The sequence below is a fragment of the Sitodiplosis mosellana genome, unplaced genomic scaffold (assembly GCF_009176505.1).
Source record: "Sitodiplosis mosellana isolate CC-2019 unplaced genomic scaffold, AAFC_SMos_1.0 Smas_scaffold_6181, whole genome shotgun sequence".
NCBI classification, from domain to species: Eukaryota; Metazoa; Arthropoda; class Insecta; order Diptera; family Cecidomyiidae; genus Sitodiplosis; species Sitodiplosis mosellana.
The window spans coordinates 618891-640552 of NW_022601422.1; the positions used below are offsets into that span (position 1 = coordinate 618891).

Consider the following 21662-nt stretch of genomic DNA (forward strand, 5'->3'; position numbering starts at 1 on the left):
AAAAATGTATGAGAATGTGCTCCCACAACCAAATCGACTAGTGGACAGTCTTTTGCTATCTCTTGATCCATTTTATAGCCGGAATGACCCAATGCAATGATTATTTTAACACCCTGTTCGTTTAGTTTCTTCGCTTCTTCACTGTGAAATTTTGGTTGATGACTTTGGTAAACGAACCAAATTTTACAACAAAAAATAAGTTAAACTACGTACTTGATGGCATCGACTTCGGAAAAAATTCCAACATCTTCTGTTTTTGACTTATTTACCGTTTGCGGTAGCAAATAACCAACAACACCAATTTCGAACCCTTTCACATTGAGCACAACAGATCGATGGAGTGCATTTGTTTGCCACAATTGATGGTCTGTCGAAATATTCAAGTTGGCCACTGCAATCGGGAAATTTATATTTCTCAAAAACGGTACCAGTCCTTTTATACCGTAGTCAAATTCGTGGTTTCCTAATGCCTGATTTGGGTTTGTAGAAAAAAATATTTTAATTGTTGTGATTAAACAGTAACCCAGTGCTTTTATTATTCTAGCATATGACTTAACTCGTTTGTGCTCGGCATTGCCATGTGGCAACACAAAATGGAAGGTCTATTATCAGTTGTGTAAAAAGTGAACCAATGCACATATTTATAATCGATTGTAAACACGTTTTGTGTTCGTTAAGGATGTATCTTACTTCCATCAAATTTTCACTTCGATCTGTGCATCAATGTGGATTTTATAACACCTCAAAGTTAGAGAAAATAGCAAAAGTGTAAAAATTGGCCATTTGTAACAATTTCCATTTTGGCCAAAAACAACATATGGCTATATTTGTCACATTTTTCACTTTTTTGAAAATTTCTTTTTGCAGTCGTCTAGTTTTTTTGAGTGTGTTAGCGTATATAATTTCAAAATTTGAAAAAAATATTTTTTTCACTGTTTTTTCTCACGATCCGACAGCAAAAACCAAAAATACATTGATCCATATGGACACTGAATGTACAGAATGTGACAAGAGCGAAACTAGTGAAAATATTCATGAACTAACATGTAATCACAAAGTTTCTATCTTAAATGCATTGAAGAACACAACAACAATGCCTGAGAGTAGTCAAAATTGCAAGTTTCAATCATTCAAACATGAATAAACATGCAAAGCACGTACACCTTTCTGTGACGTAAAAAGTCTCATGCTATTGGATCGTGTTTTTCCCACTAAGTCGGTTTCAAATTTTTTGCTACCGACGCCGCTCCTGGCCAAACTAGGCGTCAGACAAAAAAAATAGTCATACATTTTTTTGTTCCGAGACCATGTAGAATATAAATATTAGTAGTAAAATAAAAATGGTAACAAAAATTGTAACCGGCCACAAACGAGTTTAAGAAAATTTGTTCTTTGAAAAAATGACCTTTGAATATAGGTACCTATATGTTGTTGAGAACAAAAATAGGAATGAAACATGTAATTGGTATTCATCCTGTTTTTTACCATTATAAATAATAAAAAATAAAATAAAATTTTGTGTCCCTGGTCAGAAATTGGAGGCAAGTGTATGCAAATGATGAAGGGAATTAAATCGATTAAAAATAACACTTGTTAAATTAGCCACTAAATTAAGCCTATAAATTCCATAACAGAACATTCATTATAATTTCATTGTCACTTTTCTTTGCAATCATTTTGTTTGACTGTCAATTTTTACCTATTATTCGAGCAAATCATATCAAATGACTTGTTAGAAATAAGTTGTTGTTTTTGTTTAAATGTTGTCAAACAATTGGAAACCTTCTTTAAATAGTAGAATTGTTTATGTTTACAAAGCTGCGAATACTCACACCAACATCGGGTCTTAAAACGGACATAAGTTCCGCCGCAATTTCATGTTTGAATAGGTAAAACCACGGAGTCCCAACGTAGGTATCGCCAGCATTCAGGAATAGAACTGGTAGTCCGTTGTCTTTCTCTTGATCGCTGCGATAGCGTTTAACCAGTGTTGAAATGCGGGCAAAACCGCCGTAGCATTTGTTGGCAAGAAATTCTTCTGGACGGCAGTCAGATCGATCTATGGTGGTTTCGACGAAACGACCGTGCAAATCATTATTGTGCAGAAGAATCAAGTCCAATGCAGACTTTCCACTGTCTGCTGTCACTACACTTGCAATTAGTAGCACCACTATACAATTTACTCGCATCATTTTCGATATTTTCACGTATTCAAGAACAACACGCCACAGATAATACCGTTCCACACGGAATGTCGTGATTTTATATGAGGCCTTTTAAGTCTATTCCAGATCTGACACTGTTCCCACTGTTGAACGTAGAACCGTGTGGCTATAGTATAGTAGAGTGTGAAGTCGTTTTACGTCATTTTTAATTTCAAATAACCGTGTGCTTCAAACAACCTATTTTCAAAATCAACAGAAAGTGGCGATGTTTTTCGACGCCAAGTGATAAAAAAACACATAAATTAATGTTTTAATTCTGAATTACAGATTAAAAAATTCCATGTTCGCACGGCGGAGATAAGACAATTAATTAATAATAACACGGTTTTTCTTTCATTGTTTCTATATTACGTTTTTTTTTTTTATTGTTTTAGAATTAATTGTTGGGTGGAACGTCTTTAATTTAGTGTGACACAGCTATCTTTGTAAACTGTCTGTTATTTGTAATAATAACAAATAATAACAACAACAATGACAACAACAACAATTCTGGTTCTCATTTGAATGCTATTTCTTTTCAATGTGTGTATATGTGTGTGATGAACAATAATTTCTAAATGAACATGTCTATTGAAAGTAATTAAATAGCGTCATCACTGTCACAAAGAGCATCGAAATTGAAACTGTAAACCGTGAAGCAGTTCCTTGTTCATTTGATTGAATATCAATCAAAGTTATACGACCCTCGACCACTGGATAAACCGTACCGGCATCTTCAATGTACTTCTGAACTGCGTCGAATTCGAAATCATCCATGCTTTCGGCTGGGAAATTCTGCAAAAAATAAAATAAAGCCTTGTCAACACTCTATCGAAAAATGACGAGCAAATAAATATTGTTCGACAAAAAGTACCTTAATCATTGAATATCCATCTCCGCCTTTATACAAGAACAGGGACAAAATCACCCGATAGTTTTTCAATGGTTCAAGTGCCATATATGACGGCACTTCACAGTCCGTGCACAACGTTTCCACGGATTGAACGCGATGACCTGGATCTTTCGTCATATTGTAGACCACACGAATGCCCGACATTTGCAGAAATTCACCCCGATCGCCTGTGTAATGTTCTACACTGTGTTCTAGCACTTGCAAAATTCCCGTGCCAGTCATATTCACCAGCAGCATCGAGTTATTGAATGGCAAAATAGTTTTCAAGTCGAACTTTGTGAGATGGCCAAATGGTGCACTGCCACGAATACCACCGCCTTGAATGAAACAAATCGCAGCGTCTGTCCAGTGTTCACCTTCGTACTGATTCACTCTTGCATAAACGAGTGCATCCGAAATGAGATTTCTATCGTTTGTCAAATTAAAATTATAAAATTTTACAAATGAAACCAAATTTTTTTTTATCATTTTATACCCAAGATTGCACTCGCTAGTCCGGCAAGTATTTCCATCGAGAAGTACTTTGGAATAACCGATGCGTGACTCGGTCAATTCGTAAACTGCTGGTCGATATTTTTCCAAAAGTTTCAACACTTCTTCATCCCGTGGCACTGAACCGTTTAATAAAATCGGTGCACCACCCCATTTTATCAAATTTCCATCCGCATCGAACTAGAAAAAACAACAACAACAAATGAATCACCAACAAATGAACGTTCAGCCATCGAACTTACACTCAATTCCATTTTGCCGAGGTACTTTGTAAATGCTATGCGAATAAATAAAGAAAAAGCAAATCAACGTATCGTGTACATTATTCAGATAAAAAATTGTTCGTAAAGTCATACACAAGGAAATGTTCAGGTCAAGTATCAATTGAGGTAAAGTCATTGAAAAAAGTCTTAAGAGCTATCCCAAGCCCGAACATATGGCTTTTGTTGTTTGACTGAACAAAAGTGTTTATCATCCAAATACCAAAAAAAAAAAACATTAACATAATCTTTCTTCTCATATCCATCAGCATGTGTAGCTCTTTATTATAATAATAATTACCATAGGCTTGAACAACTGGCACTTCTTTACCGCTACTTTGTTTTATCACAGTCGGATATGGACCGTCCATTTGTTCGATATCTGGTTGATCACCAGAAAATAAAAACGTATTGCTATGACCTCCAATTACAATATCGACGAGTGGACAATTTTTAGCTATATCCTTATCAACTTCATAACCAGAATGACCCAAAGCTATGATTATCTTGACGTCCTTCTTTCTCAAAGCTTCCGCCTCCTCACTGGAAAAAAATGGACGTAAACGAAGGAAAAAAAACGTTAGAAAAATTAGTTTTTATTTATTCGCCACTTTATTCCACTTACTTGATTGCGAATACTTCTGGGACGAATTCCAAGTCATTTGGTGTGGCAACTAGTTTCGTCTCTGGTGTAAGATAACCGATGACACCGACTTTGAATCCTTTGATATCGAAGACAACGGATTTTTTTAGGGCTCGCGTTTTCCACAATGGATGATCCGCTGTGTTATTTATGTTCGCCACTAATACTGGAAAATCGACATCGTTCAAGAATGGCACCAAACCACTGACGCCCAAATCTAATTCGTGATTTCCCAATGACTATATGAATTTCAAATCAAAATTGGCTTGACATTAAACAATTGTTGAAAACGTTTTTAAAATTGAACTCGAGATGCCGGAAAATAAACAAGTAAATTGATAACAATAACTTCGAAATTGAAATGAGTATTGCGTGCATTCACAAATGGCCCTCCTTCGGTCACTACTTACAATTGCATCGGGCTTGAGCTTGTTCATGAACTCACTCACGATACGATCCTTATAAATTGTAAACCTTTGTATTTGAAAAGAAAGAAGAGAAGTTTTTTTTTTTTTTTTTTTTTCTTGAATTGTAAAGTTGAATACCAACCATGGTGTGCCCGTATAACTGTGGAAAAAAAAAACGAAGATAATTTAGTTTAGTTTGTTTATCATATTTCAAAAATAAATAGTTGTTCAACTTTATTTTTATCACATGATCTTACGTGTCTCCAGCATTCAAATACAAAACGGGTGGTCCACCATTTTCGGCCGCTTTGCGATGCTCTTTTAATATGTGTGAAACACGTGCAAAACCGCCATAGCATTTATTATCAATTATTTCATCTGGATGGCATTTGGCCGAAAATTTATCGGTTTGTTCGAATCGCGCGTGCATATCATTATTGTGTAATATCACTAGATCTAATGCGGATTTTTTGGTTGACCGCCCCTCTAATGGCACAGTTTTTGCGATATTCACCGTCGTTGCGGCGATCACCAATGCTAGCACAAACCGGTGAAAATATTTTTTTCGGAACATAATTCAAGCTCACTAAGATGAGAGAGGTTCCAGCACACTGTGAATGAAGAAAAAAAAAATTGATCTATTTGTATTACGATAATTATTATTCATGAATCGAAATGAACTCTTTTAAAAAGAGTATTTTTTCACGTGATTTTTTTTTCTGCTACTACTGAACACAAAATAAAACACAACCTGAACACGAAAACGCAAATTGACAAGCAAGCGATTTGTCTTTACTTTGCATTGAACTGTGTGTTCACGTGCATGCGTTTGGCGCACATGTATGTCGACTGTCGTCGTAAATCTCACATCGATTCAGCCAAAGCGAATGAAATGTTCAAATACCAATAGACAAACGCCATACATTCGACTGTGTTAAATTGCTCTATGTCACATCAAACCATTCGTAGCCAGTCTGCCCGTGATTGTATGCGAACATGAACAGCATCCTTTTTAGATGGCACTTTTCTTACGAGTGTCGCGTCGAATTGAAAATAAATTTAGAATGAGAATATTTTCACGGTTCTTTGTGTGTTTAACGAGACAAGCGAACGAACATGTTTTGTTCTGTTTTGTTGATTGGTGCTCGACAATTCTTGACAAAGAATTATTCAAAATATAGAGTTGGATGAAATAAAAGACAAGTTCAATGGAGTGAATTCACATGAATTCTTTCCATGCGACCACACGTGCATGTTTTTTTTTTCTTTTGCTCATTTTTTTCGGTCGCATGGCGGGACTTAAAGTGAATATATTATATATAGTCTTTTAATGAATTTTTGCACGCGATAGAATGATCGAATATTCGAACTTTGATCAGACAACACAGTGATGCCCATTCTTAAAAAAATACACACAATGAAACAGAAATATATCATCCTTCTCCCGCGTGAGTAGCAAAATTTTTCAAGGCGCTGCTATTTTAGTGGCAGATTTCGATTTACCACATTAATTTCACATTTGCACGCGATTTCAGACAACCGCGGTTTTTTTTTGTTTCGTTTCGTACATCAAGTTTATGGATTACATTTTGATTAATTGATTTGCTGTTCACGGCATCAATTTTAAACGTCTCTAGCTGTCGTCACGTTTGACCATCGACTGGATGCGACATTTTTTTCTTTTTAGTAGTTGTATGGTAGAGAAGAAAGGAAAGAGAGACAATTAAGTGGTGGGAAGTAGATTTGCATTTTCGAATGATGTGTATCATTACATGTTGAGTTGGATGTTCTGACTTTGTATCTTGGACCGAGCAGTCAATGACACACAGCTGGGGATATATGCTGCACATTGGAACTTAGCAAGCTGAAATTGGAGCATTTTGATCTTGTGACTGGCAACAATGCAGATTCAAGTATAAAAATGAACTTAGCACACTTAGTCCAATGCTTTCCAATCATAAATCCAATCTCAGCTTGCAGAGTTTCTCTGCTCAGTATATATCCCCAGCTATTCGTCAATGGCTGGGTTCGAATCATAATTTGAAACTACAAAAACTCAGCATATAAGCTCTACTAAGTTAGATTGGTTCGTCTTTTTTTATCATAAAGTTTTTAATAAAATGAAATGACAAAAAATTTATGGTCTGTTTCATTTGAAATGGATAAAATAAGTGCTGATTGGATCACTTGATCTTCAATTTCAATGACACATTGATTTCACAAATGTTTTTTTATCGGTAAACACACCCAAATTTGAAAGTCATCGACCGTTGCAAAAGACTCTCGTCGTGAGTTGGCACCTAATCAACATTTCAAAGTAGATGTGTTCGAATTCTGATTGATTTTCAAGCATAGAATTTTAACACGCGTGCACCCCTCCCACAAAGTTAAATTTAAAACGGCACAACCGAATCGATTGACTCTTTCAATGAAACTGTATTGTTTAGTTTAGTTACTCTTCTAGTGGCGTGCCGTATTATCCTCACAACTTATCTCACACTTTCAATCAAATATATCAACACACTTCAAGGACGATGTTTAATGTGCACAGACGTCCTCGTTTCAGAAGGACGGTCCTCGTTTTTGATAGTGGTCCTCGCGAATTTTCCAAAATAATCAAAATGTCCTCGTTTTTTCTGACGAATTTTCTTCTATGAAAAATGCGTAGAATAAGAGGAAAAATCAAGAAAAATAAAATTCTAATTGGATAAAATGATTATTTATCACCATTTATTTGTCATTAAATTCATTTCATCCTTCATTTTAAAATAAATGTTGGAAAAGTCCTCTTTTTTTAGTTTCAAAAAAAAATGTCCTCGTTTTCTTCGAGGAAAATCTGTGCACATTAACGATGTTAATAGTTTTACCGAACAGTTGAGCCGTTATTTACATCATAATTACTGAAACCTGAAAAACACTATTTTTTTACCGTTTTATCCAAATCTCTATCACAATAATATAATTATAGCTGTTGCTTTTAAGAACAAATTCGAATAGCCGACTGCCAGCTTGTAGGCTGAAGAACTAAACCATCCACGGTAAAATATGTTGTCGTATCCAAAAACGGTTTGCGATTTGTCTTTTCTACGGACTTGATTGTGTGTATGACATATGGTAAAATTCTGATAACGTTGCACACTTATGAGTGCACAGACACTTGGAAAACAATACCAAGTATGCAAAGTAATTATTGATTGTGAGTGAAGTGTATGAGCATGATTTATTGTTTAGCTAATAAACTTGAATTTTCAACGAGGTTGTTCAAATAGTTCCCTTTTTGCTTTCTCACGTCCGCTTGACAAATAATATTTGGGAATTGTCACCTCTTGTTTATTCATAGGCTCAAAAAATGGTGCAAAATAAACAAAACGCCGCACAACGAACATTGCTTATTCATTAATCGATTGGCATTTGAACTGGCACTCCATTAAACATTGACATGAAAACAAATTCAGACAATATTTTTGTGGGGCATTTTTACTGCAAAATTTTTTCAGGGACTCTTCATTTTACAAAAAAATTACGTTTCATTATTCCGCTTGCCCATTCAAATGTATGATGTATTTTGCTCCTCTCATCAGGTTCTTGTTTTTTGTTAATCTCATGTTTGAACCAATTTTTTTATCATCCGTATCTTTTTACTATTAGAGTAAGATAGTTGATGATATAACTGTTGATGCAGGGAACATTTTTTTTTCGCATCTGAGTTGTGACGTTTTGAACAACAAAGCCATGAATCGTTTAATGTATCATAAAGGACGGATTTATGATAGGATGTTAAATTTTGACTGCTTTTACTATAAATCATAAGAAGATTCATGTACTTGACTGTTCGCTACGATTAAGATACAAAAAATGTCCCCTGAAATGTAGGTTATGATTCCGTTGGATAAGATAAATACCGAAGTTGAAGAAACTATAAAATGTTGGAAAAATTTGCGCGTATCTTGTTGTAATCGAAAGTGTTTTTTTTTTCTCTGCTTTTAACTTTCTTTCTCCAGCTTAGTTGAATGTTTTTCTTTTCATACGAGTCGAATTTGCTAGAGAATTAAAACCAGTTTATCAGAGGGATTATGAGATTTACGATACACTTGTTTTCATAAAAGCGTGTAAAAAAAATGCTCAATGGAAAATGAGCATTTATATACCATGGGGCTATGCAAATATTGTGCATTCTTCAGGCAAACAGCACCACACACTTTTTCAGCAGCACTGCACGTGTTTCGTTCGCAAGAACTGCGTATAATTAGTCATATCTTAAAATAGATCACAAACAACAATTTCTGTGTCGAACGATATTTTTCAATTTGAACTGTTCAGTATACTCACGTGTTCCAAGACCGAAACGGCACGAAATGTAAGAAGAAAAAAAGCGTAATTGTCCCTCAAAATTAAAATTTGAAAAAATTCACACCGACCGAGCTGAACCGCTCTGGAGTTAACCGGTCAACCGTTGTGAACGAACTGATTCAAAAAAAATTTGTTGAAAATTTAATGAAAGTTAATTGTATGTTTTGTTGTTGTTTTCATTCGGTTTTTACGAAAGATGAGATAAAATGGCTCAGGTGGTTTGGCAATTTTTGTTGCGTCATACAGCTTAGAAATGCCCATTCTTATCGTATCAACCAAAGTCAGCCAGTGTTTGGCAGTGAAATTAATTGAATTTGAAATTGAAGTATTTTGGCGAATGTTATCTAAATGATGGGTGTTAGCTGGTGCTATCGATGCTATATGCAAAATATCAAATGCAGTCAATGGCCCAACCGATGTCATTCCACATAAATTGACTCGCTACGTCTGTTGTCATTGCGGGCAAATTCGGTAGTTAATAATTCCGTAAAATTCTCTTCTGAAGTTATTTTGTAAATTCGAGCGTCAATATCACGCTTGATATCATATTCTGAGAATATGCATCAGATCAGAAGCAGAACTAGTATGTTTATATACGGGAAACATGCAACACAAGAATTTCACGTTAAAAATAGTTCTGCTGCAAAACCAAAATCATATCCGAACAAAAAATTTCTTGGAACTTTTGATCACTGTTCGACAAATCTAATTATGTTTGAATTTAGCTTGCTTCATACAATGAATTTGTTTAGAACTTAACGCTTTTTTTTTCACGGCCAGTGTCAAGTGACATACGGCAATTAATGAGCCAGTATACTATCGATAAATGCGATCTTGATTATTTATTAATCTTCAATGGGCTCGCGGTCAAGATTAAACAAAACGAAACAAGGATGTTTGAAAATTGTGTATCGCAGCCGGTATGATGAATCAGTGACGCTGATGCACGTGCCGATAAAGTGTTTCACATATATGTGGAAAATATAACACACCAGAATCATTTCAAGTACAGTCGTTATGCGACATCTCTTCAAAATATGCTTAGTTTTTGACAATTCATTGGAAATTGGCAAGGTTTCTTCGCGTTTGCTTCATTATTAGGTTGGTAATTTTTCTAGGAGGTGCGAGCTTTTCATTTCAGGCTCTATTTATTCATCTTCACGCTGAGTTGATGACCAAATGAATGTTATGCCAGAGATTGCATATTTGCTGCTGAGTAGGCTTGAGCTGAGCTGAGCTGAATTTGCTGTGGAATTGTTGTGGATCGCTGGAATCCACGCTGTTTATCAATTATATTGGGGTGGATTCCAGCGATCTACAACAATTTTGCACCGTAAGTGCGCTAAAATACCGCTTCAGGCGCCTGAGTTAGCAAATTCAGCTCAGCTCAGGCATACTGAGCAGCAAATATGCGATCTCTGATGTTATACACGCAAAATTGAAATTGCTACCGATTTGGTAGCTTACAGTGGAAAAGTTTGTGTATTCGATAAAATCGTTCAACGAACAGTGTGAATAGCCACGTGCCAATGCGACGTATTTGCTAAAAACAAAAACCAAAAGCACGTACATCAAATTGAATGCGGCTTCAACTACAGCGATTCACCATAAGCATATTGGTTAATGATTGCTTTATCGCCAAAAATTGGTTAATTCATTTGGTGACAAAATATTTGCGGTTGCATTTAAAACGTAAATCATGTGAAATAATTGCGAGTCAACTAGTGAGAATTTCGGTGGAATATGTATTAATTTACATTCGAAAATGTCAAGTCTAATTGAAGCATAAGAGTTTGTTTCATTCAATTGCGTGGAAACTCATGTTTCGTAGAACATATTGCATTAATCCATTTAATGATTGAATTCGTGGGAAACCGCAATCAATTATTGTGCACTAAATTTGAATTTTCGAATCAAGAATTGACAATGTAAAATTTTGTGATTATTGGCTCTGGGATAATTGAACCGATTTGCTGGACGTAAATGTGGATGAAATTGATTAGCAATTGAATGTGTGCCATTGTGAAACAATATGCCACAGCAAATTCACTGGATTGCTTCATCCAAACGTGTTTGTAAAAGCCTAATGGATAATTGAAATTTCGTCCAATATAATGAGAAAATCGTCCAAAAAATATTACAAAACATCCAAAAAATTTTGGGCGATTTTCTCATTTTCTTTGGGATGTTTCGAAAAAATAATCCCCCGAGGGAGAAAAAAAACGAAGTTAGTACCTTTTTTATGAACAATTTTGGACAAAATTCTAATTTCAGAATTGGGGACGAAAACAGATTTGGACGTTTTAATGAAAAAAAATTCGCAACATCTAAAAAAAAATGAGAAAATTTTTTGGGATTTGTTGTAATATTTTTTGGACGATTTTATAAAAATTTTGGACGGTTTTTTTTTCATTTTTTGGACGATTTCTGATTCAACCAAATCTTAATTAAGGTTAAATGACTTTGGATTTATTGGAACAATCATTTACGCGCTACTAACCGATAAGATACCATCTACGATCCCATTGAATCTCCACATACACCGTCTAAATGTCAACTATTCACCATGATTGATTGCGTCTCTAACCGCCTTCTTCACGGACAAAATCATATGATAAATAATGTCAATTTGGAGGAAAAAAAACCGACTTTGAAATGATATGAAAGAGCAAAATATGTTCGTCAAGATTAAAGAATTCAAATTTATGGTGGAAATTCGGTTTGAGTTTCATTTAGAATAAAATTGTATTATTTCGAAAAATGAACATTTTCTGCAAATGTTGAGAGTTTGTTGGTTTATTTCCCATAATATTATCCAAAAATTCATTGGGAATTGGGATTTTTTTTCTGTTGGAAAATTATCTCTATTTCTTCAATTCGGTTGTAAATGGTTGGCAATTTCAAATTTATGATTTTTATCGATTGCATGACAACGAATCACCTCATCAATTCAGCCATGCGACCCAATAGCCGGTTTCACTATATGCATCAAATGATGAGTTTTAACTTACCGAAAATGATGTGATAAGCAGCGAAAATGCAACGAACACAAATCCACGACAGCAACAGTAAAAATTCAATTAACTCAATGTCACTCGACGGTAATTCGAAATAGTCTCTCTTTCTATTGGAATGCAAATGTGTTGCTCCGAATTTTTTTCGAACGGTGGCTCTCAGCTATTGTACGACGCCGACTGATTACTATATGATTGTGAGCGTACTTTTCATTTGTGTGTTTCAGCAACTTATTTGCTTTATAAATTCATTGCTATAGATTGAGCGACACAACGAACAGCAACAACAACAACGACCACAGTGAAATACACGAAACAATGTCGAATCGAACGAAACAACGAGAAAAAAAAAATCATAAACACCACACTCACGATAGATACTTATCGTGTACTAATAGATCCGAATTATATGGTAAAACGTTAAAAATAAAAATATTGTTCAAATAATGAAGAAAAAACGTTTTTTTTATTCTTTTGTTTGACTAAACAGAGATTGTTGACAATGTCATTTTGATGGTTCATTAATAAATGCTATCGAAATTATAAGGAAGGCAAACTCTCGTAATAACCACCAATAAACACCGAAAATTTGCTACACGAGCGTTTATTGCATGCATCGAATTCCCCCTCAAAGAAAATAAAAACCAAAAGAGAAACGCTGGTGTGTTGATTTGAAGAAAAAAAAAATTGTAACAAGAAATATGTGGGAATTTTTTTCAGATCCAGAATGTGTTGCCGTTTGTTCAATTTGTGTTTACGTTTTAAATTTATTTGAATTCAGTAAAATGAATTTTGCAATCACGTGCCGATGCATGCATGCATGCTATTACGCTTCATTGATAATTCATTGCAAACTCATATGCGTACGACGTTTATGTCTCTGCATTGCTTAGCTATCGAAATTTCAATGGAATGTGGTTTAATTTGTGTATTTCGGGATCATGCTATGCTTCTTTTTTCTCTTCGAAACATCGATACATTAGGTGTTACCGTTTTCATTTCGCCACACGGTTTTTACCAAAACTCCATTCTTGGTGTGTAAACCCGTGTGCAAATAAAATGACTAACAGTCACTCAGTTGTATGTAACTGTATGTAGTGATACACAACTAAAACTGGCTAAGTTGATTGAAATCATACGTTTTGTATGGAAACAATCACGTTTAGTTATTCTTTCAGTCAGTCGACTAATTTGGGACATTTTGACTAAGAGTGATTTGTGATTAAAGTTAACTGCAGTTGCTTATTTTGTTCGAGACAATCACTTTTAGTCAGTCAAAATGTCCCAAATTAATCGACTGAATAGTCAGTCAAAAATTTTCCACACGGGAACACGTTGCAGGCGAATGACATTAGTTTTCATTTGAGCACATCATATACAAACCTATTATTCAAGAATTACGGAGTTTTTAATTACTATAACACACTCTCGATCGCATCGACAATTCTTAAAACAAACACGCGGCACAATCAACCAAGCACAATTTTCACATCAATTTATACGAGTCAAATTTATCCATGCACAGTTGAAAATAAGCGGAAACTGTAACTTCATTTACAGATAGAAACCTCTCGCGACTCATTTGTTGTTTTGAAACATTTTTTGTTTACATCGACAGCGTTTAACGTCGCTAGTAATAATTGATTGCATCCAATTTATCAGTATAGTTACGGTTTTAAACACTCAATATAGCTTTGTAGATGGTTATTGTGAAATCGGACACACTGAAATGAACTAACGAAATAATTACTTTAATTTTTTTTTCAGCATAACATATCGGCTTATCGAGAGAAGTATCATTTTTTAACAATAGAAAATATTAACATACTTGTCCCAATAAAAATTATATATTTTTTTCAATTAGAATAAAAACAAATTTTAGAAAAATCGAAATTTTCGAGATAAACCGCAATCGAATAGCATAACCGATTCCCTCATATTCGAATTTCGAGCATCAAAGAACCGTGCTGATCTCTACTCTTAGTGCTCTCTGTTTATAAAATGCATGCAGAAATCAATTTATGATGCATTTAATCAATTAGGATCAATCGATCATAACCGGTTAATGAAAACAATTTTTATTCAAACCGGTTCTGTGTTGAACAAGTGTATATCTCACATTTTCCGGGTAATATCAGATTTTTCGATATAACTTCACACAACATAATTCAAAGGCTTAATTGAAGGGTTTCTTCGCGTAAAAACGTAATTTTGCTACTAGAAAAATTAAAGAAGAAAAAATTCAAATTTGACTACATTCAGGCGATAAAACTCAAATAAGAATTTGAAAAAAGCGAGAAAAACCAATAAGTTATACAATTTTTTCATGTTTTAAATGTTAAAAACAAATTAAAAACGTATTTTCAAAGAATTTCAACAAGAGCGTAAACTATAGTTTCCCGTGTGGAAAATTTTTGACTGACTAGTCAGTCGATTATTTTGGGACATTTTGACTGACTAAAAGTGATTATCTCGAACAAAATAAGCAACTGCAGTTAACTTTAATCACAAATCACTCTTAGTCAAAATGTCCCAAATTAGTCGACTGACTGAAAGAATAACTAAACGTGATTGTCTCCATACAATACGCATGATTTAAATTAACTTATCCAGTTTTAGTTGTGTATCACTACATACAGTTACGTACAACTGAGTCACTGTTAGTCATTTTATTTGCATTACTTAAAGCTATTTTGAATTTAAATTAATCAGAAATAGAATGAATTTGATCATAGATTCTGACATAGTCTGATCTCGTTGATCCTGGCCTCTGCTGGCGAAATTTGACCCTCAACGAATTTTTTTGGACCTATTGTCATTTTTGGAGTTTGTTTTCAAAAGTGAGGACCTTTTTTTTTAGATAGAATCGATTTATTTATTGGATGCAATTTCAGTCATCATTGAATTTTGAAGTATGATTTAACACTAGATAAAATCGATTTACAGAAGTGAGTTTTTTTTAGGTCTTCACTTTATTCCGAAACCGATTTTACATTAGATAGAATTGATTTTTGACCTGAAATTCTGGGTGTCAGAATCTCTGAATTTGATTTTGATTATTCAAGCTTATTAACCACATTTACAACACTTTATAATTCAAAAGAGTTCATGCCAATAGATAGCCATAACTGGATCTGCTTTTGATAAAGAGATCAATTGGCAAAGCGTATTAAGTTTCTATAAAAGCAAACATGTTGATTCAAAGGATGAATAGAGGAAAAAAAAGGGAAATTGTAAACTAATAGCTCAAACGCCGGATTTTCCAACATACACATTATTAAATTCTTATGAATAAAATGGTTCTTCACGTGAATGTAATTTCTATTTGACAAGTAATTGGTTGAACAAAAAGTAATTTATCGACTATAAATTACCAACAATTATTTTTTTTGGTTCACAAATTACTTTAAAAAAAAGAACATTTTTCTTCGGAAAAAAAGTAATTCGTAATTCCTTGTAAAAAGCAATAGTGAAAGTAATTTGTAAACCGAAAAACAACTGTCCCTCAGTCATTAGCTACTTCTTGAGCCCGAGACACATTTATTACATCAGCGGCTATCCAACTGCTGTTCGAACTCATCATTCATATGCAGAATTCGATCAATTATAATACAATATTTATATGCAATTGCAATCTTGATCTAAATTAGTTCTTTTGAATCTTCGAATTATTTCAGTTAAATTCATTAGCTTACAGAGATTGCATGCACCATACAGCTATAGTTGGATGCGAAAATAAGTAGCTATTTTTAGTCAATAGTTCGGGATATTTTGAAATAGCAGCTACCGCACAATTTGCTCCGAATTATTCTGAACGATCAATTGGATCTGCTATTTCAAAATATCCCGAACTATTGACTAAAAATAGCTACTTATTTTCGCATCCAACTATAGCTGTATGGTGCATGCAATCTCTGTTAGCTTAAAAATTGGAAATTGATTTTCAAAGTATTTGGCCAATACGCTTTTAAATAAATACGGTAGAATTTGAAGAAGAATAGATACTTGCAATACTACCAAACATTCGATTGTCATTCATCTGTAATTAGAAGTAGAGCAATTTAAATGCAATTAGAATTTTAAAAAGGAGTTGTGTACCCATTTGATTGGCATTTTTATGGATATTTACGAAATAATTAGAAGATGACATTATCTTTCGGTCTAAAATGCAGCCAATGATTATTTTTACAACATTCAATCAAAGGTAAGTCGCCTGCTGCATATTGCACACAAAGACTTTGTACTGCCTATCATATTTCGCTTTGGTGATTTTTGTTCGCCTTTAGTATTTTGACCACCGTCCGTAATGCTGTTGTGACCAAAGATCAACTTTCACCGCTGTATTGTAAAAGAAAAAGGGAAGCTTCAATCAAACTGTTAAAAGCTGAGTGATGAAAAGAAAGACTTACTCTGAAGAAGGTCCTCATAATACTTACATTATCATTTCAGACTTAGACCCACGAATAGTCATTACAATCGTTCAAAGATTCAATCCGTCTTAAGTATGATAAGAATTCGTCTGAAAGGTAACAAACAAACCAATCGCATACAACAATTCCATCGTCTGCCTTACTTTAAATGAAATCATGACACATCCCAATGGTAATCTTTACCAATTCTTCACGAAATTTGTTGGTCGAATTTCTCTCTGTGGCAAAAAATGCACAATCAAATTTCCGTCCATAGTTCTTTGTTTTGATACATCTCGCACATGATACATTTTGACATTTCGCTTGAGTTGAACCCGTTGTATGTGTAAATGATAAGACCAATACAAATGCAAACTGTGAATTTGACGCGAATGTTCGTATCGCAGTCAATGGAAACGTTTGACGCGTTGAATCTGATGCGTTTAATGATGATATATCTTCAATTTGACTAATTTCACTTTTTGTGAATATCGAAAATCTGAACGAAAGTAAATAAACATTCATTCATTAGAAAATATTAGAAATTCAGAATATTTCGTTGAGAAAAAAAATCATATATCAATGAGTTGTATTGCGACAAAAGGATTTAAAAATGCACATATTGTCATTAAACATACTCAGTTTGGCTGAAGACAAGCACATATACATAGACAAAAACGCAGACGCACACAATGACGCGTCGTCGTCGTCGTCGTCATCGTCATCAATGAGTCAGTATTGTCGACACAACGCCTTGTTTGTTGAATATGCAAATAGAGATAGTGAGTGTCTGACCACCGTTGAGTGTGTATTCGTGTACAGCACACACATGAAACTCAATTAGTGACACAAAAAAAAGTTGAATGAATAACAAAAGGCAGAGAACAAAATAGAATTCGATTGCAGAGAAGAGAGAGAAAAAAAAACACAAAATAAATTTCCAAATCAAAAGAGAAGACCAAAAGTCGACTGTGACTTTGTCATTTTCGGTGGAGTGAAAATAACGAAAACTGGAAAAAATATAATACTCTAGAAAATGTGGTGCATTTTCTAAAATTGTGTACAGTATTGTGTGGACCGTCAAACTGCGACGATATAAATATCTAATTCTCATTCAACATTTGTCGACGACTCAACATCAATAACAAAAAGAAAATCGTACACAAAAATCGTATGATTGCGTGATTGGAAATATTGTGATTCGTGTGTAATTTGTTCAATATCGCACAAAACAATAATTAAAAGACGAAAATAACCAACTGTTCCAAATGGACATAACAAAATATACGATACGCAAAGTAGTACATTGTCTAATGTCCAATTATATGTGATTTATTTTCTTTTCTGCATCACAATTAGTGCAATAAAGACAAGCTTCGATTATCTAAGAGGATAAAAGCAGAGACTTGTAATCAAGAAAAAGAATTCCAGATTTCAATTGGGGGAAAACAGTGAGCAAAAATAAAACGGCGCAAAAAATCCGGAATATCTGCTGGAAACGAAAATAGACGGAATTTTCATTTTCTTTTTTCGGTATTAGCCAGCACGATATATACAGTTGCCAGACCTTGCTGCATGTGCATGGCAGTCGCAGTCATTTTTCTCTCCCTTCGCACACATATCCATCATCAATAATATCGTCGCGTTCAACAGCAGCAGTAACAACAACACTAGTAGTAGTAGCGGTTCAGTGTATTGGTGTGCGAGCGTGTCGCGCAACGACGACGACCGTATGCGATATATTAGTAAAGTGATCAGTATATGATGTGGGTTGGCACATCTAATATGATTCATGTGTTAATTTAGTGGCCAACAATTGCATTTCGATATCAATATTTCGTTTCGAAACGGAGAGCAAGAAGGAACCAGCCATAAATATACTGTAGATACACATCCAGCCAGTCAAACCTGTTGGACTGAAACAAAAGAATCTGTCAACTTTGACTGCCAAATAGTGTACGTTTGCGATTCATTGCTTTGATTCGATTCGTTTCATTTCGTATCGTATCGTTTCGATTTCGTTCTAATTTTATCGAAACAAAAACTGATTGAATTTCAAGTGAAATCAAATTAAAATTCCATTAATTGTTTGACGGTCACATCGGAGAGACACGGAGTGAAAAACAGAGAGAAAGAGAGACAGATAGAGCGAACAGTTCAAACACCAATCGGTTTGATTAAGCGCAACGCGTTCTAATTTTGTTTTCCATTGCGAATTAACGGCAATAGCATCAACAGAAGCAGCACACCACAGCCCAGCGCATAATAAATTATTCAGAACGAGATTTTGGTATTTGTATCACAACCGCGCGCGTATGTTATATACACCACATAGAAAAGAAAAATAGAAAAAAAAAAATTATAAAAGACTAGAATCGCGTTATCGTTGACAATATTTATCTCGCTCATTCTCTTTCTCTCGCTCTCAAGGCGTTTTGCAGAGTAACAAATATCGAACGGAAGACAATAATTCACATATATGTATATAGAGAGAGAGTGACAGAGATTGTGTGCACTTTTGCTTCAAACTCTCTTGTTTGTTATTTCATCGTTCACTGTACTCAACAGTCACATATTGTGTCAACGGTGCTTCGGCTAATGGTGTTATTAGACCAATTTGTATTTACCCCAAAAATTCTTGCGTAATTTCTCGGAAAAGATCAAAAAGAGACAGTGCAAGAGAGAGATAGAAATAAAGTCGTGCACAAAATACAACCATAAAACAAAGGCGTTCCGACGATAGCGACACAGGAAAAGAGCAAAGGAGAGAAGAAGAAGAAGAAGAAAAGAAAATAAACAAACAAATAAACAAACAGAGAGGATCATTTTTATTGTCACATCGCAAAAAGTGAAATCATTCCGCGGAATTTGAACACAATCGTCGAAAAATCGAGAGCGAGAACGATTTTGAGAGCAGCAGCGGCGACAGCGGCCGTCAAGATTCTTCATTGCCATATGACACGCGTGTGATTGAAAACGTTCGTCGTCGTCGTCGTCATCGTCATCGTCAGATTCGTGTCAAATCAGCAGCAACACCACCAGCAGCAAAGTAAATAAAAGTCAACTTAAATTCAGAGTTCCATTAGTGCCGACGAAACGGAATGTTGCTCAATGATAAAAATAGTGAAGTTAAAAACTGAACAAAAGTGACATTCATTCGTGTAGATAAATGCGAATATCAAATCAATAAATTGTTCTATGCTGTGCGTGAGATAAACGGAATTCGGGAACAAGGGACATTCGTAAAACGTACCTCACGAGACGCGCGCGCGCGCGTATTTATGTTGTCTCTTGTCACGTCGTGTTGTGTGTGAGAACAGTGAACAAAATAAAAGAAAAACAAAAACGAAAATAAATACAAAAAAAAACGGTATGTGTGTTGCAATTTGCAATATTACATATTCGTTAAACTAATTGGGTGGCAAGGCGAATTGACTTTGTTGAAAACACATAGAAAAACACTGAAAAAGGTAATGATTTGCACTTTGATCGAAAGTGTGAAAATGCATTGTCATTTTGACTGGACTGCTACTTTTCTCTCTATCTCTCTCTCCCGTATGTTACCCTGACCAGATACATACTCGCATATACCGCAATAAAATCATTTTAGCATTTGCTTTATTTAGATGTCAATTTTCCGCATATGTTTAATGTCGACAACGGTCTATGATCATGTTCCTGGTCCCATTTCTCTTGTTCTCATTCTCATTCTCTTTCTTCTATAGCTCAGCCGAACAGGCAGGCCTTGGTTTATTTTTATCCCGAGCCGATGAAGTATCCAAAGAAATATCATTCGCTCTCTTTTTCATCACATATAACTATATTGAATCGACGAAGTTGCAATGCACACATGATATTTTCCACTTGAAACCGGGGGAAGTGCAAATACATAACAAAAGTATTATTTATTTGTTGTTTTCGTTTCGTTATCATTTCGCTTTTTTTTTGCTTTTATTTTTTAATACTTTTTAATCATTAAAAGAAATGCCAATGCATTGTTGTTATTGTTATTGTTATGGTTTGCATTCTCTCCATGTTGACTCATCATCAAACCGCATCATATGGATTAAACAATGGCTGGAGATTTGGTCATTTATTTGACACCCTGTATGCAGTATACATATGACTCAGTTGCACAAGATGCTATCAATAGATTCCAATTTTCGTTCGAATGTACTTGTATGTGTTTGTGTTGTTTCTTAGCCAGCGAATCGTATATTTTTCAATTGAAAAGAAGAAGAAGAAAAATAACAGCGACACGATTCAATACAAGCGCGGCGCACGTTTCAACCAAATGCTCGGCTCCACGTAGAACATGCACGACGTATCAAATCCGCACAACAATGTACAATCCCATGCCTTTGCTCCCTTGCGCAATTCACAAGCACATGTATATAGAACAGTGCTGATCATATTTGCTCCCGCCTCTCCCTCTCTCTCTCCCCCTCTCTGTGCTTGTGGTAGAGTGAGCGATTCTTTAAGCAACAGATGATTCAGTTTCTTCATTAATTTGGTGTGATTTGATTTATATATCGTTTTGGCGAGAGCTAGCGTTTCGTCTTTCTCTTTTGTTTTATATTGTTCTCTTTCTCTCTTTCTCTCTCTCGTCATTTTATTTTTCGATCTAAGTCGTTCGATTGTGTTTTGTAATGGTCAGGGGCAGTTAATTTCAATTTGATAACACATCGTATCGCATATTGATCATTTTGCGACACATTCCTTTGCTTTCTTGTACAGATGTGGATCGACAGTGTGATTGAGTACGATATCATCGTTGAGACGTTAACTGGCGCAGAAATTGAAGTCACTGTTACCGATGACGACACCATTGGATACATCAAAACTCACATACAAAAATACGAAGGTAAAATGACTACTTCATTTTTTCAATTTTTTTTTCCATTCTTGTTGTTGTTTTGTTCATGTGTGTGTGTGTGTGTGTGTGTGTGTGTGTGTGTGTGTGTGTGTGT

At 34.8% G+C, this 21662-nt stretch overlaps 3 protein-coding genes across 6 annotated transcripts in view; 1 reads left to right on the forward strand and 2 right to left on the reverse strand.

Annotated features, from left to right (window-relative positions):
- Positions 1–14: 14 nt before the first annotated feature.
- On the reverse strand, positions 15–2207 carry LOC129576223 (protein 5NUC-like; the record flags this gene model as incomplete). Its single annotated transcript, XM_055460931.1, has 3 exons — positions 1833–2207; positions 214–470; positions 15–141 (listed from the first exon to the last, which is right to left on the reverse strand). Coding segments are annotated over exons 1-3 (744 nt in total), but the record flags the coding sequence as incomplete, so codon positions are not given.
- Positions 2208–2559: 352 nt separating this feature from the next.
- Positions 2560–17033, reverse strand: LOC129576123 (protein 5NUC-like). Of its 4 annotated transcripts, XM_055460699.1 has the most exons (13): positions 16897–17033; positions 16720–16802; positions 16413–16621; positions 12281–16322; positions 5177–5530; positions 5062–5079; positions 4923–4986; positions 4495–4751; positions 4171–4412; positions 3852–3886; positions 3593–3789; positions 3079–3523; positions 2560–2999 (listed from the first exon to the last, which is right to left on the reverse strand). In XM_055460699.1, exons 5-13 carry the CDS (start codon positions 5491–5493, stop codon positions 2793–2795), a joined length of 1782 nt encoding a protein of 593 aa, XP_055316674.1. In that variant the 5' UTR covers positions 5494–5530; positions 12281–16322; positions 16413–16621; positions 16720–16802; positions 16897–17033; the 3' UTR covers positions 2560–2792. The 4 variants fall into 4 exon arrangements, with proteins under 4 accessions (XP_055316674.1, XP_055316675.1, XP_055316677.1 ...); XM_055460700.1 differs by lacking the exons at positions 16413–16621; positions 16720–16802; positions 16897–17033 and adding an exon at positions 9249–9383 and having other exon boundaries at positions 12281–13986; XM_055460702.1 differs by lacking the exons at positions 12281–16322; positions 16413–16621; positions 16720–16802; positions 16897–17033 and adding an exon at positions 7849–7904.
- Positions 17034–17571: 538 nt separating this feature from the next.
- The window catches only part of LOC129576114 (probable serine/threonine-protein kinase nek3), a 10391-nt gene continuing 6300 nt past the window's right edge, over positions 17572–21662 (forward strand). The window contains exons 1-2 of the mRNA XM_055460648.1: positions 17572–20162; positions 21430–21556. Coding sequence (XP_055316623.1) covers positions 21430–21556 — 127 coding nt within the window. The 5' untranslated portion in view covers positions 17572–20162. The remainder of the gene's footprint in view (positions 20163–21429; positions 21557–21662) is intronic.

Coding starts and splice junctions, on each gene's coding strand:
- LOC129576123 (XM_055460699.1), bottom strand. CDS start 5,493: ATGTTCCGAAAAAAATATTTTCACCGGTTTGTGCTAGCATTGGTGATC. Junction 3,790..3,851: donor TCGGCAAAATGGAATTGAGT/GTAAGTTCGATG, acceptor TGTTTTTTCTAG/TTCGATGCGGATGGAAATTT. Junction 3,524..3,592: donor ACTAGCGAGTGCAATCTTGG/GTATAAAATGAT, acceptor GACAAACGATAG/AAATCTCATTTCGGATGCAC.